This window comes from Cryptotermes secundus, unplaced genomic scaffold, assembly GCF_002891405.2.
Source record: "Cryptotermes secundus unplaced genomic scaffold, Csec_1.0 scaffold1362, whole genome shotgun sequence".
Classification (NCBI taxonomy): domain Eukaryota; kingdom Metazoa; phylum Arthropoda; class Insecta; order Blattodea; family Kalotermitidae; genus Cryptotermes; species Cryptotermes secundus.
The window spans coordinates 36,076-56,813 of NW_019743672.1; the positions used below are offsets into that span (position 1 = coordinate 36,076).

At 38.3% G+C, this 20,738-nt stretch overlaps 1 protein-coding gene across 1 annotated transcript in view; it reads right to left on the bottom strand.

The window, feature by feature from the left end:
* Positions 1-20,738, bottom strand: part of LOC111874264 (acetyl-CoA carboxylase) — a gene marked incomplete in the record, with an annotated part of 140,446 nt that overhangs the window by 10,698 nt on the left and 109,010 nt on the right. The window contains 12 exon segments of the mRNA XM_033755395.1: positions 78-345; positions 1,782-1,959; positions 2,865-3,000; positions 3,948-4,141; positions 7,437-7,557; positions 9,654-9,797; positions 12,371-12,579; positions 13,207-13,327; positions 13,872-14,141; positions 16,359-16,459; positions 18,976-19,177; positions 19,743-19,946. Coding sequence (XP_033611286.1) covers positions 78-345; positions 1,782-1,959; positions 2,865-3,000; positions 3,948-4,141; positions 7,437-7,557; positions 9,654-9,797; positions 12,371-12,579; positions 13,207-13,327; positions 13,872-14,141; positions 16,359-16,459; positions 18,976-19,177; positions 19,743-19,946 — 2,148 coding nt within the window.

Genomic DNA, 20,738 nt, shown 5'->3' on the forward strand with positions numbered 1-20,738 from the left:
ATCACCCGGCCAATAAGTGGCCGCAATGCCGATTGGACCCAGTTGGACTCTACCCCCACTAAACTGGATATACATACCACAATGGCACCTTTCTCCTGCATCCTCTCAGGAGTGTCGTGAAGGTCTGCAAAGTGTACTGCTACCTGGTGGTACATGGGCATGAGAAACTTTTCTCGGTCACTGATCTGCCGTTCTAGCAGTACACGCTCCTCTGGTGGGAAATTTACTGACTGCAACTTTGATTTTATTGAGATAATCACAGGGTCAATTCGGTGCATTGTCTTCACCAAGTCCTTAGTGCGGAACTTAATCTCAACAATACCTTCAGGCTCCAGCACTCCTCCCCTGATAACAGACATTGTTAACATGATACATCTAATGAATTTTGAAGTTTTTCTTACTATCATTCTTACAACATTATAAACTGAAAGTGACGCCAAAGAAGGTACCCTGAAGTCCTTAAATTCATTTTTTTGGGTATGTTACGGATATAAATAAAAAATATCATTATCTGTTCAAGACTTTCACTAGTTCTATGCATACTGTTATTAGCTTTCATTCAGAAGAACAGATCTAAGAAAAATCTGTTTAAGAACTGAGGTACATTTGCAATTTCAAAACAGTTATCAGAAAATTTGAAGGACTTCTTTAAATGCCATGAGCCAATTAGACTGGCCTGGCGTATTTTTGTTAAAACTGCTACAGCCAAAGAAGTCAGTTCAATTTTAATTACTTCCAGTAATTATGTCAACAGATGGCATCAAGTCCCATATATCAGTGTTTAGAGGAAGGAACAGGCTTTCACGCTATCTACACCTGCAGTCACATGGGAGTGATCTGTGAAAGTATTGTGGGTTTCTTTGTGCAACTGCATTTATTCCCAGACAGTCTTGGTGTTTCTAGCAGGTAGTTCTATGGCAGGCTTGGGAGTAAACAGGTAAAGCAAGCAGAATATATTTTATATAATATAAATATTTTTTAGGTCTTCACAGCAGTGACTGTTCTGACTGTATCTTCTAGACTGATATTTTATAGTCTCCCATGTAGATACCAACATTTCAGAGGAACACACTGCATCCATCTTTAGGAACTGAAGTAAACGGTAAGGATCATTTGTATTACACAGGCAGGTTGCTAGGAAGATAGTCAGATAGACCCATGTAGGGGAGAGAGGAGATGGAGCTCAGTCTGGGCCACCAAGAATGGTAAACAGGAAACAATAATTTCTGGTAAGAACTAATCGCCTACTTTCCTTTGATATGACATAACTACAAAGACTGCAAAAAAACATTTATTCCAAGAATTCCTTCCCTGTTGCATGATTGCACGTTATTGCCTAGCGATGGCCCAGGTGTTATTGACATGGAAGCATGTTTTGGTGGCTGTGTAAACATGTTTGCTGGCCATTGTCCAGCAATAGAAGATTTTTCTTGTTAAACTATTCTGGCTTTTAGTTATCATGTCACAATATCACCACAGAAGGTTTCACACAAATCAAAACAATGTGCAAGGGTTTTGCCCCTCCCCCAGTATCTTCCTCCCCTGAGTTCATTTCATTATAGTGGGAGAATGAATATTATCAATGTAAGAGACAGTACTGTACAAAACATGTGAGAAATTAGTTTAAAATGCTCTTTCTTTGGTATAGGAATAAGAATGTGAAGGACTAGGGCCTCTTATAACATGAGGAACCTGGGCTTACAGATTACTTAATGACACTGTATGAAATAAGGTTTATTTAGCACTGAATGAGATTGGAAGATAATTATGTAAAACAACACCTGCTCTCTGGGTCTGCATACATCTCCATGTGCCGAGGATTGATGGTTGTGTCCACTACAGCCCAAGCTCCTCCACGTAACTCTCCATTTGGTGGAATGTATATCAAGATTGGCTGGTTGTACTCCCGCAACCCATCCACAATGTAGGCTCCAAACTTCATTATTTGTTCATACATGTCTGCAAGAATAATTGATTACACTCTCTAATTAAACTTAAATTCTGATATTATGAAAAAAAAGTATATAAAGATTTATATGGTATAATTATGTTGCAACTTTTTAAATTTTTAATTTAATTTGCATCTAATTATTACTTCATTCAGCATATTTACCACATCATCACCATTGTCGTCACCATCACCAGTCGCTGTCATCACTGATGATGATGATGATCATAATGATTATTATTATTGTTATTGTTGTTATTATTGTTGTTATTNTATTATTATGACGACGATGACGACAATGAAAACAACACTTTCGCTCAGTGTTCTGGCATTAAAATTAATACACAGTATTTTCTACTGTTGTGTTTATTTAAAAATATTAAGATGCATCTTAAGGATTAATTTCATATTCCAGTCAATGTTTTCCAGTGTAATGTTTTCAGTTTTGGTACAGATACTTGAGTCATGGTAATGCAACTCAGTAAATAAGTGTAGCATTTAATTCCGTTGACAGATCACTTTGTTAATATACTGACAATAATCATACATACTTAATGAGCTACACAGCTCTTTTAGCATCTGGATATTCCTCAGCAAAATCAATAAAGTATCTACAAGTGCTGGTCCATTAGGAAACCTTAAACTGAGGAATATTAAATGGGCATCCCATTGTATTCAGGATTCTGACTAAAATGTAAATGTTTATGCCATAAGACACATCCTTCCTTTAAAAAGGATAACAATTATGTATGTGTGGACAGTAAATATCTGCTTTTGTTTGGCACAAAGGGCAATCCAACAGATGTAACAGTATTTTTTCTATATGAAACACAATAACCAACATAAGCAGTGGCATGAAAAGACACAGATAAGTGATAAGTTTCTTTTAATGGTTATGCCAAAGTTTGAGACTTGCCCTTCATTCCTCCTGAAAACCCTCTCCAGTTAGCAAAGATGATTAGGGGGAGACCCTCACGGCTGAAGTCTTGAATGGCTTGAGCAGTTTTGTAGGCCGAGTCTGGAAACCACACTTGACCTGCCTGTGATACAGTCTACAAACACAAATAACATTCAGGATTAATTTTATGCCAGAGGAATTGTTTGTGGGATGTCGTATGAATGAATAGACAACCACTAGTTGAACTGTCCTATAGGATCTATTGCAGCTGCACAGTATACACAGACGGATAACAATAGTGAACTGCTCGAACACTGAACTGGTATTGAAGAACGGTAGAACTAGACTCTAGACTGTCACTGTAACTCAGTGTATCTTCTTATGTAGCCTAGAATCGGACATATAGAAAACGGTTGCGTAATAGGTACTGCTATTGCCAGTTACTGTGTTTGTAAGTTCCCTAGCAACCGCTGTTTACTTGCTTCTGCCTAGCAACCGTTGTTTACTCGTTGTTGCTAAGCAATGATGCTTGCGTTGTCACACTTGCTTGAATGTGGGCAGTTCCCACATGTTCATGTTCTTCCAGTTAAAAATCAGACATAACTAAAATCTGTTTATGACATCTCATCTCATCTTGTATGTATACCATGTCTTATTAGAAGTTATTAATTAACAAGTTCTGGGCAGGACTAATGAACCAACTTCCTTTACCATGATCTACTTTATATAGATATGCCAGAATATAAAAGGAATTAATAGCCAGATTATCATCTTCTTGGACATGATGCTATGTAGTTTGGTAGGTAGGTACCAACATTTCAGAGGAACCTGCTGCCTCCATCTTGAGGCAGATTAGTTTAGAGATGTATCAGTTTGCAACATCACACACTTGTCAAACCTGAGCTCAGAGTTTTGTACTGTTATGTTTGTAATATTTTACTCATAGAACATCTAATGTAAGATATGTAGGTGTATTTATAAACTATTTCCACATCACCAATCTCTTAATCCATGGACAATGCAATGAAATATTATTATGTCATAGTTTTTACATACTTATGTACAATCAAGTATGATAAGGCAATGCTTCAAGAAGAATACCTTTGCTTCTGAGTCGAGGTTGGCAGGGTCAGCTGGCAGGTTGAGCTCTACTGTGCGAGTTTCAACAGCTATCACTCCAACAGGGATTCCACACAAACGGGCACGTCCACACACCACAGTCTGTGCCCATGGTAACATAATTTCATCCCATGATCCACGGTCAAAAAACCCACTTTCCCATTCATCTGAATTATCTGTAATATGTCAAGGATTTATAAAAGATGCCTATAAACATATAGAGACTACACTGATATCCATAAACTAATTTATTTATGTATCTAATAGTAGGTGTTCATGTTAATGGCACTTTTTTTAACCAATGTGATAACAAGAGTGGAAGATGGAGGTAGTATATTCCTCCAAAACACCAATAAACTTCTACCAGACTAGATGGCATAACATCACAGAAAATAGTACATCTTCATAGTCACAGCAGTAATAGCCTCAAATCGCACACAGTGTCACAATACAGAAGACCACAAAACGTTTTAAATGATATACAGTAGGATATCTAAATAAATAAAAATTTAATGTTCGTTTGTTCAAATTCATAAATTCCCAAACGTTCTTCACCAATTTCTTTGAAATTCTGACACACCATTACATTCGAATACGCACGTTTTCAGTGTTTCCGATTGCATTTTTAAATTGGATTTTCATAGATTTCGATTTATTTTCATTTTGATTTAATTATTTTGTGTGACATTGCGTTGGAATTGAGTTGTTTCGTTTACCATAGCGTTCATTTTGTGAGTATAGTTTATTTTTTTTCTTCTTTCATTGCTTTTCATTTAGTTTTCTTAACTGCTTTCCTTATTTTTCAGTGCAATTGGCGGTGGAATTGAGCTGTGTCGATTGATCTGCGTTTGAATTGAAATATTTTGTTGGTATTTTTATTTTTTCTTTCTTGTTTTCCGGTTTGTGTTCTTTCCTTTTTTTAATGTTTTGCAATTTTATATGTTTTTTTATAACTTTCTTTCTTCTTCTTCAGTGCAATCGATNTTCTTTCTTGTTTTCCGGTTTGTGTTCTTTCCTTTTTTAATGTTTTGCAATTTTATATGTTTTTTTATAACTTTCTTTCTTCTTCTTCAGTGCAATCGATCTGCTTTAGTTCATCCAAATAATGCCTCGCAGAAGATCAAACTTAGGTCGTCGTACTCACAGAGTGGAAGCAGTGCGACGAGTAATTGCAAATCAAACTGGGCAAAGAATGGCTCAAATACGTACCAGACTGAGCCACAGCAACATGTGGCCGGGTACAGGTAGTAAATAAATATAAATAATATAAATAAATTAATTGCCTGGCAAGAAAAGATTGCCGCAGAAACGGAAGCGATCAAAGCAAGGACGAGAGCCATGCGAGAAAATATTGGCACCAGACACAAGGAGATGGTTGTCGAAACCAAACCAGATAGAGACATGGAGACTATGGCCTGCTGAGAAACGACGGAGGTGCATCTAGAAGAAGGGACGATGGCCTGCCAAGAAATGGAGGCATGTCCAGAAGAAGATGAGCCGACCTCAGTGGACATTAAACCTGAGGTGGCAATGTGACAAGAGGTACCTGTAGAAGACGCCACAATAATGCCAGTTGGAGAACTGAGGAAATGGTGTAGGGACCAAAAACTGGCCACGGAGCACCGCCACCAGAAACTGAAGAATTTAGCACAGGAAAATTGTGAACTCCCAAAGAAATTGGCCATCGCCCGCAGAAGGACAACATGCCATGTGAAATTGGCACAGCAAGAGCAGGAAACCAACAAGATGTCCTGTCGCACAACAGTGGCACGACATATGAGACACATCTTCAGGCAGAACATGACCCACCATGCAAATGTGGCACGGAAAACACAAACCGATGGGAGGATGTCCCGTCGGGCAACAGAGTCATGACTCAAGATAGACATCCTCAGGGACACCACCCAGAAAGAGTGGACCCCACAAGAGATTGGGATTCGCCAGCAAGGGGATGACCCACCATGCTACAGTGGCACGGCTCAAAGGAATCGCCAGAAAGAACTGGGTCAGGGACAGCGTACTGAGAGGAACCGTGAAAGGACAGACATCTGGGAGGAGACGTCAGCTGCAACGGAAATGCAGCTAGGGCATAAGAAACCAAGATGCAGAGGAACTGCTACACCTGAGAAAGAAGAGAGTAACCACGATGTTCGTCGAGTTGCGGAGAAACTCGATGTTATTAAGGTATCAGTGTCCTCCAAAAGACAAAACAAGGATTGGACACTGGAGGGGTCGACCCCCTCCAAAACAGAAGAAAGGAAACGGCCCATATGGGAGGAAGCGGTAACATAGAAGTACCAGCCTCCCCCACAAGGATGAAAGGAGAATGAAAGCGAGGAATGAATGTGAGACAATTGGACCAACAAATCCTGGACCATGGCAGTGCTTGGGACGAGCACCACTGAAGAGAGGGGCGGATGCGGTAGAACAAACAGAGCAAAAAGATGCCAGCAGAACACCATAACTGAATGCAGATGTTGCCAGCAGAACACCACGGAAATGGAAGAGAGGAAGAACCTTTAGCTGTTCGGGATGAACAACCTTTAAAAGGGAGCAATGTCATATGTTTGGAATACAGAAGAGTTACTACCATGGAAACACTAGAACAGACCACTGCATAAGAAGTAACAATAGCGGCATTGTAATCCTAACAGTGAGCCACTGCGTAGAGATGAGTCTCCACGGTTACGACGAATACAGGGAGTCCCCACAGTGACAACGCAATAACAGTGGGCCATTGCCTGGGGCAAACAAACACGTTTCCTATGAGATGAAAGGTAACAAATTGTTTGAAGCATTGCATGACAACGGAAGGTTCATTGCATAGCAACCGCCAAGGTTATAATAGCCAAGCTTCGACAAGAGACGAGTTAGTATTGGGATAGCCGTCGCTGAAGACAGATGAGATCCAGCCACGGCCAAGGACAGTATAAGCATTGGATAATTGGGTCAGAAGTCAAGTGACACTGCAAGTGGTGATAATTGTAAAGTGTATAAGTGAAGAACAATAAAGATTCGCTAAATCCGACACCCATGTGGAGTTATTCGTCGCGTGACATACCCAACACATGACAATATAGTAATCATTCCAAGAGCAAGAGGATTAGAGTAGTTACTTCCTTTTTAAAAAATAAACTACATTTTATATAATTAAATTATATAATAATAAATTATAACTGTGTAATGGATAATATCATTTTAGTGACTTCAGAAATAAACTTGTGGACAATAAATGAATAAACTGAAATGAGGTTCAAGAAAAGTACAAATGAAATAACTAGGAGAAAGATAAAGTAAGGACTTAAGTAAAATCTTTACAGGAAAGAGTACATGAATCAAACACAATGGAGTACAGCCAGGTTATGTAGACTGAAAATGGCAGAACACCAGGGGCAACTTTATACATGAAAATAAAGATTAATTAATGGGATTGGAAACTAAAACATGCATCATAATTAGTATTGCACATACTTGGATTCTGTCGACCTGCTAGCATCCACCTTGGATCATATGGGGCTTTGGTAGGCATGTAGTCGATTTCTCGGTCTATAGGATCAACTGACTTTATAAAAGGCACTGGAGACAGTTTGTCCTGGGAAAAAAAAAAAAAAGCATAAATTCCCCCTATAAATTATTCAGCCAAGATATAATTATTACTGCATACAATTCATATCTTACACAGAGAAATCTAAGAAGCCATTCTGATACCAGGCCAAATGTATTTCAACATATATTCAATCATGTAGCTTGGCTGAAGGACACAAGAACTGCATACAGAATTCTGGCGAAGATAACATTGGAATCAGGTACCATAATATTAAAATGGATCTAAAGGAAACAAGTTGTGAACTAGCTCAGTATTGAATGATTAGTGGTGTAAAATCTACACGTTCTTTTACCAGAGAATTAATTAGCTATGCCAATTAAGATTCACAGGAAATTACAAGGCAAATATCCTGATATTTATAACGATTCTTTATGTAACTGAATGGTAAAAGGTAATGCTGTCCCTGTAAGAGGATGCTGAGGGCCATAGGGTTGTGAGACATCAAAGCTCCCACATTTTCTAGACAATCAGCTCACACATGGCAGTGAGGTTGTCAGCCTTACATGCTGGTTGCCCTTTACCCCCAGGAAGATTCCTGGTACCCTTTTCTGTTAGAGACTGAATTGACCCCGGGGCCATAATGTGGCTGGAAGGATTAGGCCAACTGAAAAATCCAATGACCTTATCAGGAATTGAACCCACAATCTTCCAGCTTGTAGCATAGTGCCTCAACCAACTATGCTAATGCATAGCCTTCATGTAACAGAATATGATAATAAATGCTTTATGAGGGGGTACCCAAAAGAAACTGAACTTATTTTTTTTAAACTTATTTATTCAAATTTTAAGCACAGACCTTCAATCCCCTTCAAAGTACTCTCCACTTACACTAATACACTTGTCTAGTCTTTTATTCCATTTTTCAAAACACTGTCTAAATTCATCTTCTGAGATGCTTGACAGCACCTCCGTCGTTTTTTCCTTCACCTCAGCAACATCAGCAAAACGCTTTCCTTTCATGTCTCTTTTCATTCGAGGAAACAAAAAAAAGTCGCAATGGGGCAAGGTCGGGTGAGTATGGAATGTGAGGAACAGGGGTCATACCATTTTTGGTCAAGAATTGTCATACAGACAGGGCTGTGTGAGCAGGGGCATTGTCATGATGGAAAAACCAGTCACCTGACTGCCACAAATCTGGCTGCTTCTGCCGCAAACTGTTGCGCAATCTTTTCAAAACTTCCAAGTAGAAAGCCTGGTTAACTGTCTGACCCTGCGGAACAAACTCTGAATGGACGACTTCTCTCACATCAAAAAAACAAATCAGCATTGTTTTCATGTTTGATTTCACCTGACGAGCTTTCTTGGGGCGAGGCGAACTTGAAGCCTTCCACTGGCTTGATTGTTCCTTTGATTCAGGATCGTAAGCATAGCACCAGGTTTCATCACCGGTGATAATTTTTTAAAAAAGTTTTGATCATTTCGGGACTCTTCTTTCAAAGCACAGCATGCTTCCACGCGACCTTGTTTTTGTTCAGCAGTCAGCAGTCGTGGCACGAATTTCGCAGCCACCCTATTCATTCCCAAATCTTCTGTCAAAATTCACTGAACTGAGCTCCAAGTCACTCCCAACAGCTCCACAATTTCTTCGATGGTCCGTCGTCAATCTTCCTTGATGATTTCACGAATGTTTTCAACATTTTCATGTGTTCGGGCCGTGGAAGGATGACCAGAACGAGGTTTGTCATCAATTGACATTTCACCATTTTTGAAACGGGAAAACCACTCAAACACTTGAGTTTTCCCCATAGCATCGTCCTTGTATGGTGTTTTTAACATTTCAAGAGTTTCTGTTCCACTTTTCCCGAGCAAAAAGCAGAATTTCACTGCCGCACGCTGTTCACGAAAATCAGCCGTTGCAAAAATGATGATCACACAAAACAGTTGTCACTATAAACTCTGCCAAAACTAGTCCTTACCTTCTGAAGCAACGGTAGTCGGCTTATCGACTCAGGAATGTTAGCTCTATGCGCTGATAGCGGCAAAATGCGGTACTACAAAAGCTCTGCCCACAAAAAAATTAGTTCGGTTTCTTTTGGGTACCCCATCGTATATAAATGAAGTGTGTAACATTGTTTTCATACCTTAGGAACATAAGAGAGCCACTTTAGGATAGTATAGATGCCATCTAGGTCACGAGGATCTGTTTTATGGGAAATACCATTGTTGTACATGATCTGGATGCCACCTAATTGATTGTTGGAAGCATATACCTCGCGTCCAAGTAGCTGCAATTAACATGATGTTAACAATGGAATAATTCAAGTCAACTCTTTACCTATTTAATGCCTAATCAGGAGCCCAAAGGTCAATTATAATGTAATCACAAGCAAAGAAGGAACACACACACACAAACACAAACAAAAAATAAAAGACAAATTGTGTCATTCAGACAATAATCACTATTCAATAAGTGCAGTCATACCAACCAATGTGTGGTGAGAAAATAATGTCGATGATGATGATGATCTTGATCATGATCATGAGGAGGAGGAGGAGGACAATAACTTAATTAAAAAACGAAAGAGTACTACTATGTAATCTGACAATAAAGTTCGCGAACTCATTACAGTAAAAGTGCTACATACTTCATTGCTGAATATCAGTGTGGTTGCCTTCAAAGTACTCAATTTGGGAAGCTATGTACCAATGCCAGTGCCTAGTCTACCCTTCAAAACAATTTTGGAAATGGTTTTGTGGAACAGCCTTCAGAGCTGCCATCGTATTACTCCTGATGTCATCAATGTCATCAAAATGCCTTCCTTTCAGTATTTCCTTTATCTTCAAGGACAGAAGCGGGAGCTAGATCAGGTGAATAGGGAGTGTACTCCAGTACAGTTATTTGTTTACTAGCTAAGAACTCCCTCATAGACAGTGCTATGTGAGAAGGTCCTTTGGAACAATTTTTGCACACACCTTCCTCATGACAAGATCTTCAGTTAAGATTTTCCTGACTGTTTCTCTGTCAATATCTGCTTCCTCTACTATGCTCTTGACAGTTAGCCAACGATTTCACGCATAATTTACGAACTTCTGCCACGTTTTCTTTAGTTCTTCTCATTGCTGGCCATTCTGATCTCTCTTCATCAGTGACACATTCTCTTCAATCAGAAAAAGTTTCACCCATTTGTAAACTGCCGTTTTCTTCATAGCATTATCACTGTAAACTTACACTAACATCTCTCTGATTTTGCTCACCTTCTTGCCAAGTTTAACAACAAATTTAATGTCTGTTCCAACATTCTCATGACAGCACACCAAAACACACTCGGACAATAATAGATGCCGCTCAGAAAGCGACTGCCATAGATCAACAATAACATAGCTGTGAAATGCTGATAAGCCATTATCATCAAATCATGCTGAGGTTTCTGTCCACTGCTGCCATGGCAAGCACACAGTGGCGAGTTCACAAACTTTATTGTCAGACCTCATATATCATTCACACTCACAATGAACAGTTTGAATATACTGTAATACAAATACAAAATCCTAGGCTGCCTACAATAGCTGTGAAAAGTGGAACGATATATTTTCCCTTGAAAAAATGAATCAGACCCATGCTTCAGATCTGGTATGTTAGTGCAGAAGTATCTTGAAACTGCAGTTAGAAACGTAGAATATGTTAAGGATATTACATCATACTAATCCCTTCATTAGTATGATATTACAACTGTAACTATACATGCCATCTATAGAAGATAAAGATGATGCTTTAATGAGGAATTACACTGCACATGTCATTGATCCTGTGAAAGTTTTGCCAGGAGACTTCAGTGCTAAAATTTGCAAGGAGGACACTTTCAAATAAACTATAAGTAACAAAAGTTTACATTAGTAACAATACTGAGGTGAAATAGTGAACTTGGCCAGATCAAAAAGTTTTATTCTCAAAACGCCACTTTTCTACCTTGTAATATATATATATACACACACACACACATATATATGCACATTTCAATATCCTCATGGCAATACACAATCAGGCTGACCACAATCTTGCTGGACATTACAAATAAGTGTGATAACACCCACACAATTTCTAAATGATCATCACAAAAACTGTAATTCTAGAATGACTAGTGTTTTACAGGCTTTAGAAAATGAATTTTCAAGAAACTAATAATTCCACAGAAATACAATAGTTACCCAAATACCCTGCACCTTTTAATAAGTGGCACATCCCATCTTTTAAGGAAAAACTGTAAACAAGTTTCTATGATCTTTCTGAAGTATTAAAGTATAAATTCTGAGTTATAAGTCTCCATAATACACAATGTTTTGAAATTTGAATGTGATGCTTTTCACTTGGTTCTTCTAGAGTTTCGTACTTCCCATATCAGATGTTCTGGCAGATAGATCTTATTTTTATAATACATAAATCACTTCTTGCAAAAAGAAAAAATTCAACATTCACCAACAGTTTGCATTGGAAGCTGGACACAGTGTCCTTTTGCCATTGCTAAGCCCTTTCACTGCCACATTTCAGCTGACACTGCATAACTGCACTGCCACTTCTCCCTTATAGGTTTGCAAAGTTTACTTCTGCTTTAAAATGTTTTGTTTTCTTGCACAAACAGCCCTCCAACTACAACTTTTTTGCAGCAATAACCCCTCATCTTTCTTCCATCCACAAAACAGCTTTCACTAATGTCATATTAACTACCAGGAGTGAGACTTCAAGTTTCTTGTGCTTTCAGTTTTTTGCTAACCATAACTTCATCTGTAATAGCCCTGTACTTACCAAGATATATGCATGAGGCTACTGTAAGTCATGAATCATTCAGAAACTCATTCTTACCTTATTGAGAGCAATGTAGCCTGTCAGGATAATATGTGAATTTTCTATCTGAATCACCCTTTGTCCAAGTCGAACCAGATAGGAACCAATGCCTATAGCTCGACACGTCACCATAGATATTGTCACTACTTCTTTGTATGCTTGTGATGTTTCTCCAGCAATCATACCAGCATACCGCAGGTTCTCCACACCTAGCCCATCATCCTTACCTGTAAGACATTTAAACATTTTAGTAACAGCAAAAGATGGACAGATCCTACAACAAAAAATAAATAGGATTACAAATGAGTTGCATTCATGGTTTTATGCAAATAGCCTGACACTAAATGCTGAGATAACAATAGCAATGCCATTCCACACTAGGCAAGAAAGAGATCTAGTGAAACCTCAAATGAAATTTGGCAATATGGATACTTCCTTTAAATCATAAACAAAATTCTTAAGCACACACACATTAGTGCATACATGAAATGGGATGCACATGTAAAGTCACTAATTTCCAAACTCAGTAATTTTGTTATATGGTTAAATCTCTTAAGTATGTAATCGTCACACTGCATGTAACTAAATTTGTTATCCTTCTACATATCAAATGTCATCAACATTTTCTTTGTTAATGAAACTGTCAATCCATACAAAGTTCCATATTCCTGCTCATCTGGGTCTGAAAACCATGAGCCAGCAAATAAACTGCCCATGTTCTCCTTCCAAGGAACACCACGCAATTTTGTACAAAGGAAAAATGTCCGGCTACAACCTCTTATAGAGTACAGCCATACTCAATAAATAACGCACAAGATTTCCATTTCACAGTTAATACTGGTAATAATACACACCTATGATGTCTGTGATTTTGTATCGAGGTTCTCCTTCATCATCAATAAGAATAGCATGAACAGAATTCATGGCAGACACTTTGGTGAAGTCCTCTGGTGTTAAGTACAAGTATTTGAAACCCTAAATGAAAGAGAAAAATAGGACTTTCATCACTTTTGGTAATACAACATATATAAACCTTTCTTAGCAAGGCATTCTGCTGCAAAAGGAACAAGCATAAAGAGGTTCTGTATCAGTCTGTTTTTGACCCCAAAATATTGGCACTTTCAATATTGGCATCATAGATTACACAGCAGCAGTATGCAAAAGTATGCTGAAGAAATTATACCACACTTTCAGCACCCTCAACACACTAAAGCAATGTCACCAATTTCCACTTCGGGACTAACCCCTACTGAAGTGTATCCTTGCCAGCATGGTGTCTCTATAATATTATTCATTATCAGCCATAGTCTTGCTTTACCAACTGATGTATTGTGGACTCTATGGACTCTCAGTTGTCCTACAGCTGGAGGCAATACGTTCTCTGATATGTTGGTCGACCTTCACTGGACTATGTAGCATTATATCTCAGAAGACAGATGACTTCATAGTAATTGCTGTGAGCATCTCAAACCAACACAACATTAAAACTGATTTCACAGACTCAGCTGAAGTAAATTACCTTATCAGGTTCCTCAGGATCCTCCCATGCAACCCTGAACAGCTGTTTGATCTCTTCAGCTAGTCCAATTCTTGCCCCACTGTTTGCAGCAATGTAGATTCTTGGAATTTTTAGCTTTCTTGCTAGTTCTGATGCCAGGCAGAATACGATATCTTCACGGGGCCCAAAGGAGCCAATTAGGTAGGTGATGTCATTAGCTATTACTATGATGTCACGACCAGATGGATACTCTGGTGTGTGGAGTGTAAGACGCCAGGCAATCATGCCTATCTGTGAATAGGGATTATACACAGATTAACAACAATAATCCCAATGAATATTTCTTGGAGGGAATATAAATTATACAACTAAAGTGAATGAAGGAAATTTAAAAATGAAATTATTAACTGAATAAACAAAACTGAACTTTAAATGAGGGGGAAATCTTGAACTAAGGCACACAAAATGTAGGTTCCACTGTATTTAAAACATGCACAAAGAGAAGGATGACAACATCCATTTGTTATTTTTGACAGTTGTGCCTTCTAATGTCTTGTATCAATTAAAATAGATAACAAAGCTTACCAGCTTCATTGCCAATTCATCTATTAAATTCATGTTACACAGCCTTCCTTGAGAAGGTTGTAATTATTCATCTGATAAAGAACGATTCTTCACATGAATGTTTATCACCAGTATCACAAAACCCTCCAATGGAAGCCCTTTTCAGTTAATTCAATGCAGTACATATCTTCATAGTCTAAATGTCTAAGATAACATTTCCTCCTACATTAAATTCTCACCTATGCTTATGTCTCCCTAGTAATAGATTTCTTTGGGGATGTCCAAAAATATCTGTATGACTTTCTCATGTCCCACCAATCTCATCATTCTTGATTTAAACATCTTAATAATATTAGGTGATGAGTTCACACTGTGATGCTCCTCATTATGTAATGTTCTTCCCATTTTCCTGTGATGTTAAATCTTACAGGAAATATGTCTATATCACTTATTATTATTATTACCCACCCCTTGAATATAGGTGAAGCAAGGTGAAACTCATAAGGGAAGTAGTACAGAGTAACAAAAAGAAGCCATAAAAAAATAACTTATATTCCCAACAAAACGGACCTATAAATTTTGAAATAGATGAAATCAATTTAGAAAAGTTCAACATTAAAGTAAAAAGGAAAATACAAAACATCTTTATGTTTTGCTATTTATAATTTGTTACAAAGAACAGAGGTTAAAAAAGTAAATATACCCCTACTGGTGCTAGTTTCCAAGTTCACAAGTGAGATTACACTACTTACTTACTTACTTACTTACTTACTCACTCATGGAGCTGACCCCTTCTGGAGGCCAATCCAATTCTGCAGGTACTCAAGAGATTTCAAACATTTTATGGAACCCGAAGGTTCATTACTGCGTCCACAAGAGCCCTCCACTGGTCCCTATCCTCAGCCAGATCAATCCAATCAATACCATCCAATCCTATCTCTCGAAGATCCATTTTAATATTGTCCATCCACCTATGCCTTGGTCTTCCCAGTGGTCTCCTTCCTTCTGGCTTACCTACCAATATCCTATACGCATTCCTCGCCTCCTCCATTTGTGCTACATGCCCTACCCACCCCATCCTCCTTGACTTGATCATTGTTATTATACTTGGAGAAAAGTACAAGTTATGAAGCTCCGCTTTATGTAGTTTTCTCCAACCTCCTGTCACTTCATCTCTCTTCGGTCCGAATATTCTCCTCAACACCCTGTTCTCAAACACCCTCAGTCTATATTTCTCCCTTAATGTCAGAGACCAAGTTTCACAACCATACAGAACCACAGGCAAAATTATAGTTTTGTATATTCTAATTTTTATGTTTTTGGACAGCAGACGAGAAAACAAAAGGTTCTGGACTGAATGATAGCAAGCATTACCCGAGTTCAATCTCCTCTTAATTTCCTCCTGAATCAGGTTTCGATCTGTTATCGTTGTTCCCAAATATCTGAATTGTGCCACATTTTCAAAACATCTGTTTCCTATCTTTATATCAAGATTTTGCCCTGCAATTTGGTGATGAGACAGCAATATATACTTAGTTTTCTCAGTGTTTACTTCTAGACCAACCTCTTTACTTCCATCAATTAAAGTTTGTGTGTTTTTCTTTATGGTATCTACATTATCACCGAGTAGATTCACATCATCAGCACAGGCCAACAGCTGATGTGTCCCATTTAATTTCACACTATATTAAATTAATCTTTTGCTTTAATAACTTCATATATGCACAAATAATACCAGCCAAAAGCTTATTAAGAACTACTGGTTGTATACTCCAATCAGTCTTTTGTTCCTGAAATTCTGAACAGTCATCAGATTTTCAAATATGTTGCATATAGCCATTCAAAAAAACAATATTTTACTAGAATGGCAAGTTTAACCAGATCATGTTTTACATTATAAACAAGATACCTATATGGATAACTACACTAATTCTTACAACATACGTTATTTTCTCCTGGCAGACGTTTCTGTTCAACTAGATGATCATCTCCTTCCAATACCAGTTCCACACTATCCATAACTTTTGAAGGGATTGTCAGTTGCTCTGTAATAAACAACCTGTATAGTAACAAACAGCGTTTCACTTTAATGAAGCTACATAGCACATTCCTCACTAAAATGATACAAATTTCTTGACTGAAACCCCTTAATTATCATTGGTTGTGTGTTGATTACAAGGTCAGTGAATTGAACAGTACAGCTAACTAAGCACTGCATTTTTTCAATTTAGTACAATTACTCCCAAGTTAAAACATGACTGCCAAACATGTGCACAGAAGTTATTACCTTTGTTAACCGGTTCACGGCTCTGTGCTTCACAGTAACTGGCGCATTGTCAACTGCGAGGTGCATATGAATTTTGCCAATGAATCAATATGACTGTTGACCAATAACATTCAGAAAAGTATTTATAATTCACAGATCACAGGGGGTGTTGAAAATACTGACCCCTATACATAGACAATCCTCGCACTGGCAGAAGAGGCTCTGATTTACCCTTTCAAGCTGTTCTGCAGGAATATTTGCAATTTCCTTACAAAAATTTTCTTTTAGTTCTTCTTCCATTCATGGGTTAATATTGCTAACTTCGTCATTCAAAGAAACCCAGAAGAAAAAAGATTAAGATAGGTGAACTTGCTGACCAAATACCACTGCTGATAATTCTGCCCCCAAACACACTGGACAAAGCCTGCATAGACATATGTGCAGTGTGGGCAGTAGCTGAGTCTTGCTGAAACCAGCCATACAGTCATCCTTCTTCTGTTAACTCTGGAAAGAACTGCCCAAGAATGACTTTTACATATATTCCATAAATAACTGGTTCATTAGAAAATGCAGGTCCAATAATCCTGCTTGCACTTAGAGTGCACCAGACACCAAATTTCAATGGACAGAGCAGGACTTCATGATTTAGATGTATATATTCTGTGAACTCCAGTAGTGATTACTTTGCGCTTTTATGTACCCCTGCAAGTGAAACCATGCTTCATCAGAAAAAAATGCCAATCACAGAATCTCACCTTTGATGACATAATGTAGAAACCACTGCAAAATTGAAACATGCTAGCTGGATCACACAGCTATTAGAGGTGGATTACTGATGCTTTATAGGGTCTAAGCTTCAGCAATTGAGTTACTGTTCTTGCATTAGACTTTTACACTTCAGTATTTTCAACTAGACGTTTCAGTGACTTTCAACATGTATGTCCAAGTCTGGCCCCTATGGCATCTTTCTCCTCAGTAAGCTTTTGGAGCTTATGGTTTTGTTTCTTGTCTATTAAGAGTCCTGTCGATCTACAGTTATTCATCAAATTGTGAACTGCTTGTCCTCTGCGAATCTTTCATCAAAATTTTCACAAACACTTTCTAGCAGATCTATATTTCACGTAGGTGTCATACAGAAATACACATTGCTCTAAAGCATACCGCACCATGAGGGAACACACTGCTCATTAACTGTAACTGAGAACAAATGGCTAATGAAGCTGATAATCGCTGCGCACAGTGGACAAATTGTAAACATGAACCGCAATACTCGCTGTGAGACACAATGCCATCAAGTGGTCCACAAAATTAAGGGAAGTTATCAGCCATCAGACATACTGATTCATTGGCAATATTCATATATGCCTTGCAGCCAGTGGTGCATCGGTTGCCGTGAATAATCCAACAAACGTAAGAACCTTCCTCTATAAGGAGGAAATCCAAATCCCCTATTCTCTGACAACAAACTGTTACCTTCAAATTAAAATGCCACCTGGGTGGATTTCAGAATACTGGAAGATGAAAACTTATTGAAGCCTGGACTGTAAATAGAAATACAATATTTGTATATGTTCCCCTTGGCTTTATTGGAAATGTACAGAGCCTTTCTAAACTAAGTTACATTTCTGAACAAGCATATCTCAGAAATGAATACAGCTATACATATGAAATAATATACATTGCATTCAACAATTTTCCCAGAGTATTTTCCAGTTTCATAAATGATCTATCTGGTGTTCTCACATAATGCTGACAATGTCCCAGCAATGTCCCAGTGGCAACAATTGAAACAATCCTTGATCTAAGTTTGTCAAAGAGTGGGCCAATGCATTTGGTCCTTGACGTAGCTGCGAAGGAAAAAATCTGCTAGAGTCAAAGGAGGTGAGCAAGGGAACCAGGCAATGGGCCATGCTTGATCAATCCTTGCACCAGAGAAGGTCTGCGTTGCCCTCATGTTTCACAGACACTGTAGGTTTTCTTTTCCTTGCACAGCGCAATACTGATTTAAATTTGAATTTGAACACCAAACTGAGAAAAATCTTAAATGAATGAGGTTTAACAATGAGATTATTGCCTAGGGATCATTGAAAATGAATGTTGAGACAAAACATTAAATTAAGGAATATTAAATGAGGGTTCCATTGTAGCCTGACATTCTGTCTGTTTGCTTTCTCGTTGGTGTAGAACATGATCTTACAGTTAGTCCATGGCAAGCCTAAAAATAAAAAATGTGGCCCAATCTGGGAAAGACCCTGTGTTCTAACTCTATACACAACATTAGTACATATTACCTACCTGCTGGCCACTCCTTGATGAACTCCTTCCACAGCTTCTCCGTCATTTGTCTGAACATGTCAGGGATGTCATACACATAGGTGGTACCCACACTCTGTGCCTGAAACCTCTTTTGCTGCAGATAATCTTTGGTCACATATGGTGTAGAGATAGGGAGACCATGCATAGGCCCTTGCTTATTTCCATAGGCTTCAAATTTGATCTGAAACAGTCATTCTGTTGAAAGCTAACTCTACCCTATAAACTCTTCCTTGAAAAGTTGACAATTATTCAACTGGTCAAGAGATTCTGTTTCTATGGAACCCAAAATCCATCACACTACTATCACAAAAGTGATCATATAAGCCAGAACAATAAAGTTTACATCTTCATCGCTTATTATGTCTGAAACTGATTCTGATATTATTCTTCGCATCTATGTCCAGACCTTGGATGTGTTCTTTTGTAATGGGGTTTACAAAAGTCAAATTTGCAACCCAATGTGGCTTTCTCCTGTGTGTTAAAACCATGGTGATCTTGATTTCTTCACCATTAAAATTTTAAGTGAAAGCATAAATTTCAAGCCTATCACTACAGTGTTGGACATTGCCCACTGTCATTTAATACACATTGTTTTTCCACAGTTGGCTGCACTTCTGTCTTCCAATAATCATTACCTTCATGCTAAAAGACATCTTCATTGTTTCTACACAGTCTAGTGGTTTCAACTTTGGAGTTTATAATATAATAATGATGATAGTGGAGATGGGAGATCATATCATACTCACCACACCTGTCTTAGGGTCAGTAACTTCCTTGTAAACCCAGATGTCCAGGGAGTAGCCACTATCATTTGCAAGACACAGCCTTACATTAGTCATCTTACTGTTTGGTGATGGTCTTATTGTCATCTTCAGCTCAGCTTGAAGTACCCGCAACTTCCACAGTCTAGGACCATATCGCATCACCATGTTCGTGACACTCTCTTCAATCTGTAGCATTAAATGCTCCGGATAATACTGTTTCTTCACAGTTGTGCACACATTACACCTTCTATAGTGCCAAACTGCATACTTTAAAGCTATAAAACCTACCTACATGGGTCATTTCATAAATAATGCACAGGTTGGCAACACTACAGATTAGTGACGCAAACAACAGTGAGCCTCACGTCAGTTACAGTTCAGGGCTTGAGAAAGAAGCGCGTTATTTTGTTTCATTTATAATGTACTCTGTTCTTAAATAATGTGAGTTAGAAATGGAGTCTGCACGGTTCTCGGGTATTGTGACTGTTGAAGATCAAAGGTCGTACATTAAGATCAAAACTTTACGTGGAAAAAACCCGACAGAAATCCACAGTGCTTTAAGTGAAGTTTGTGGCGAGTCAACATTGGACTGTACTACAGTTTCTCGCTGGGCTAGTCGTTTTCATGGCGGTCGTGTGAGCATAAACGATGATCCAAGGCCAAGAATGCCGAAAACATCAACAGATGAACAAAGTGTGAAACTTGTGTCAGATGCTCTTGAAGAAGATCGTCGTGCAACATGTGAGGAACTTTCTGAAACCATGGGGATTCCACCAATATCAATATTCCGAATTCTGACAAATGATTTAAAGAAGAGAAAGATTTCTGTGCAATGGGTCCCTCACTGCTTGACTGCTGAACAGAAGCAGAAACGTCTTGACATTGCAACCTTGCTGAAACAAAGATTCAACATTGAAGGTCAAGCATTCTTGTATCAACTTGTCGCTATTGATGAAACATGGGTTAGAGATTTTGAAC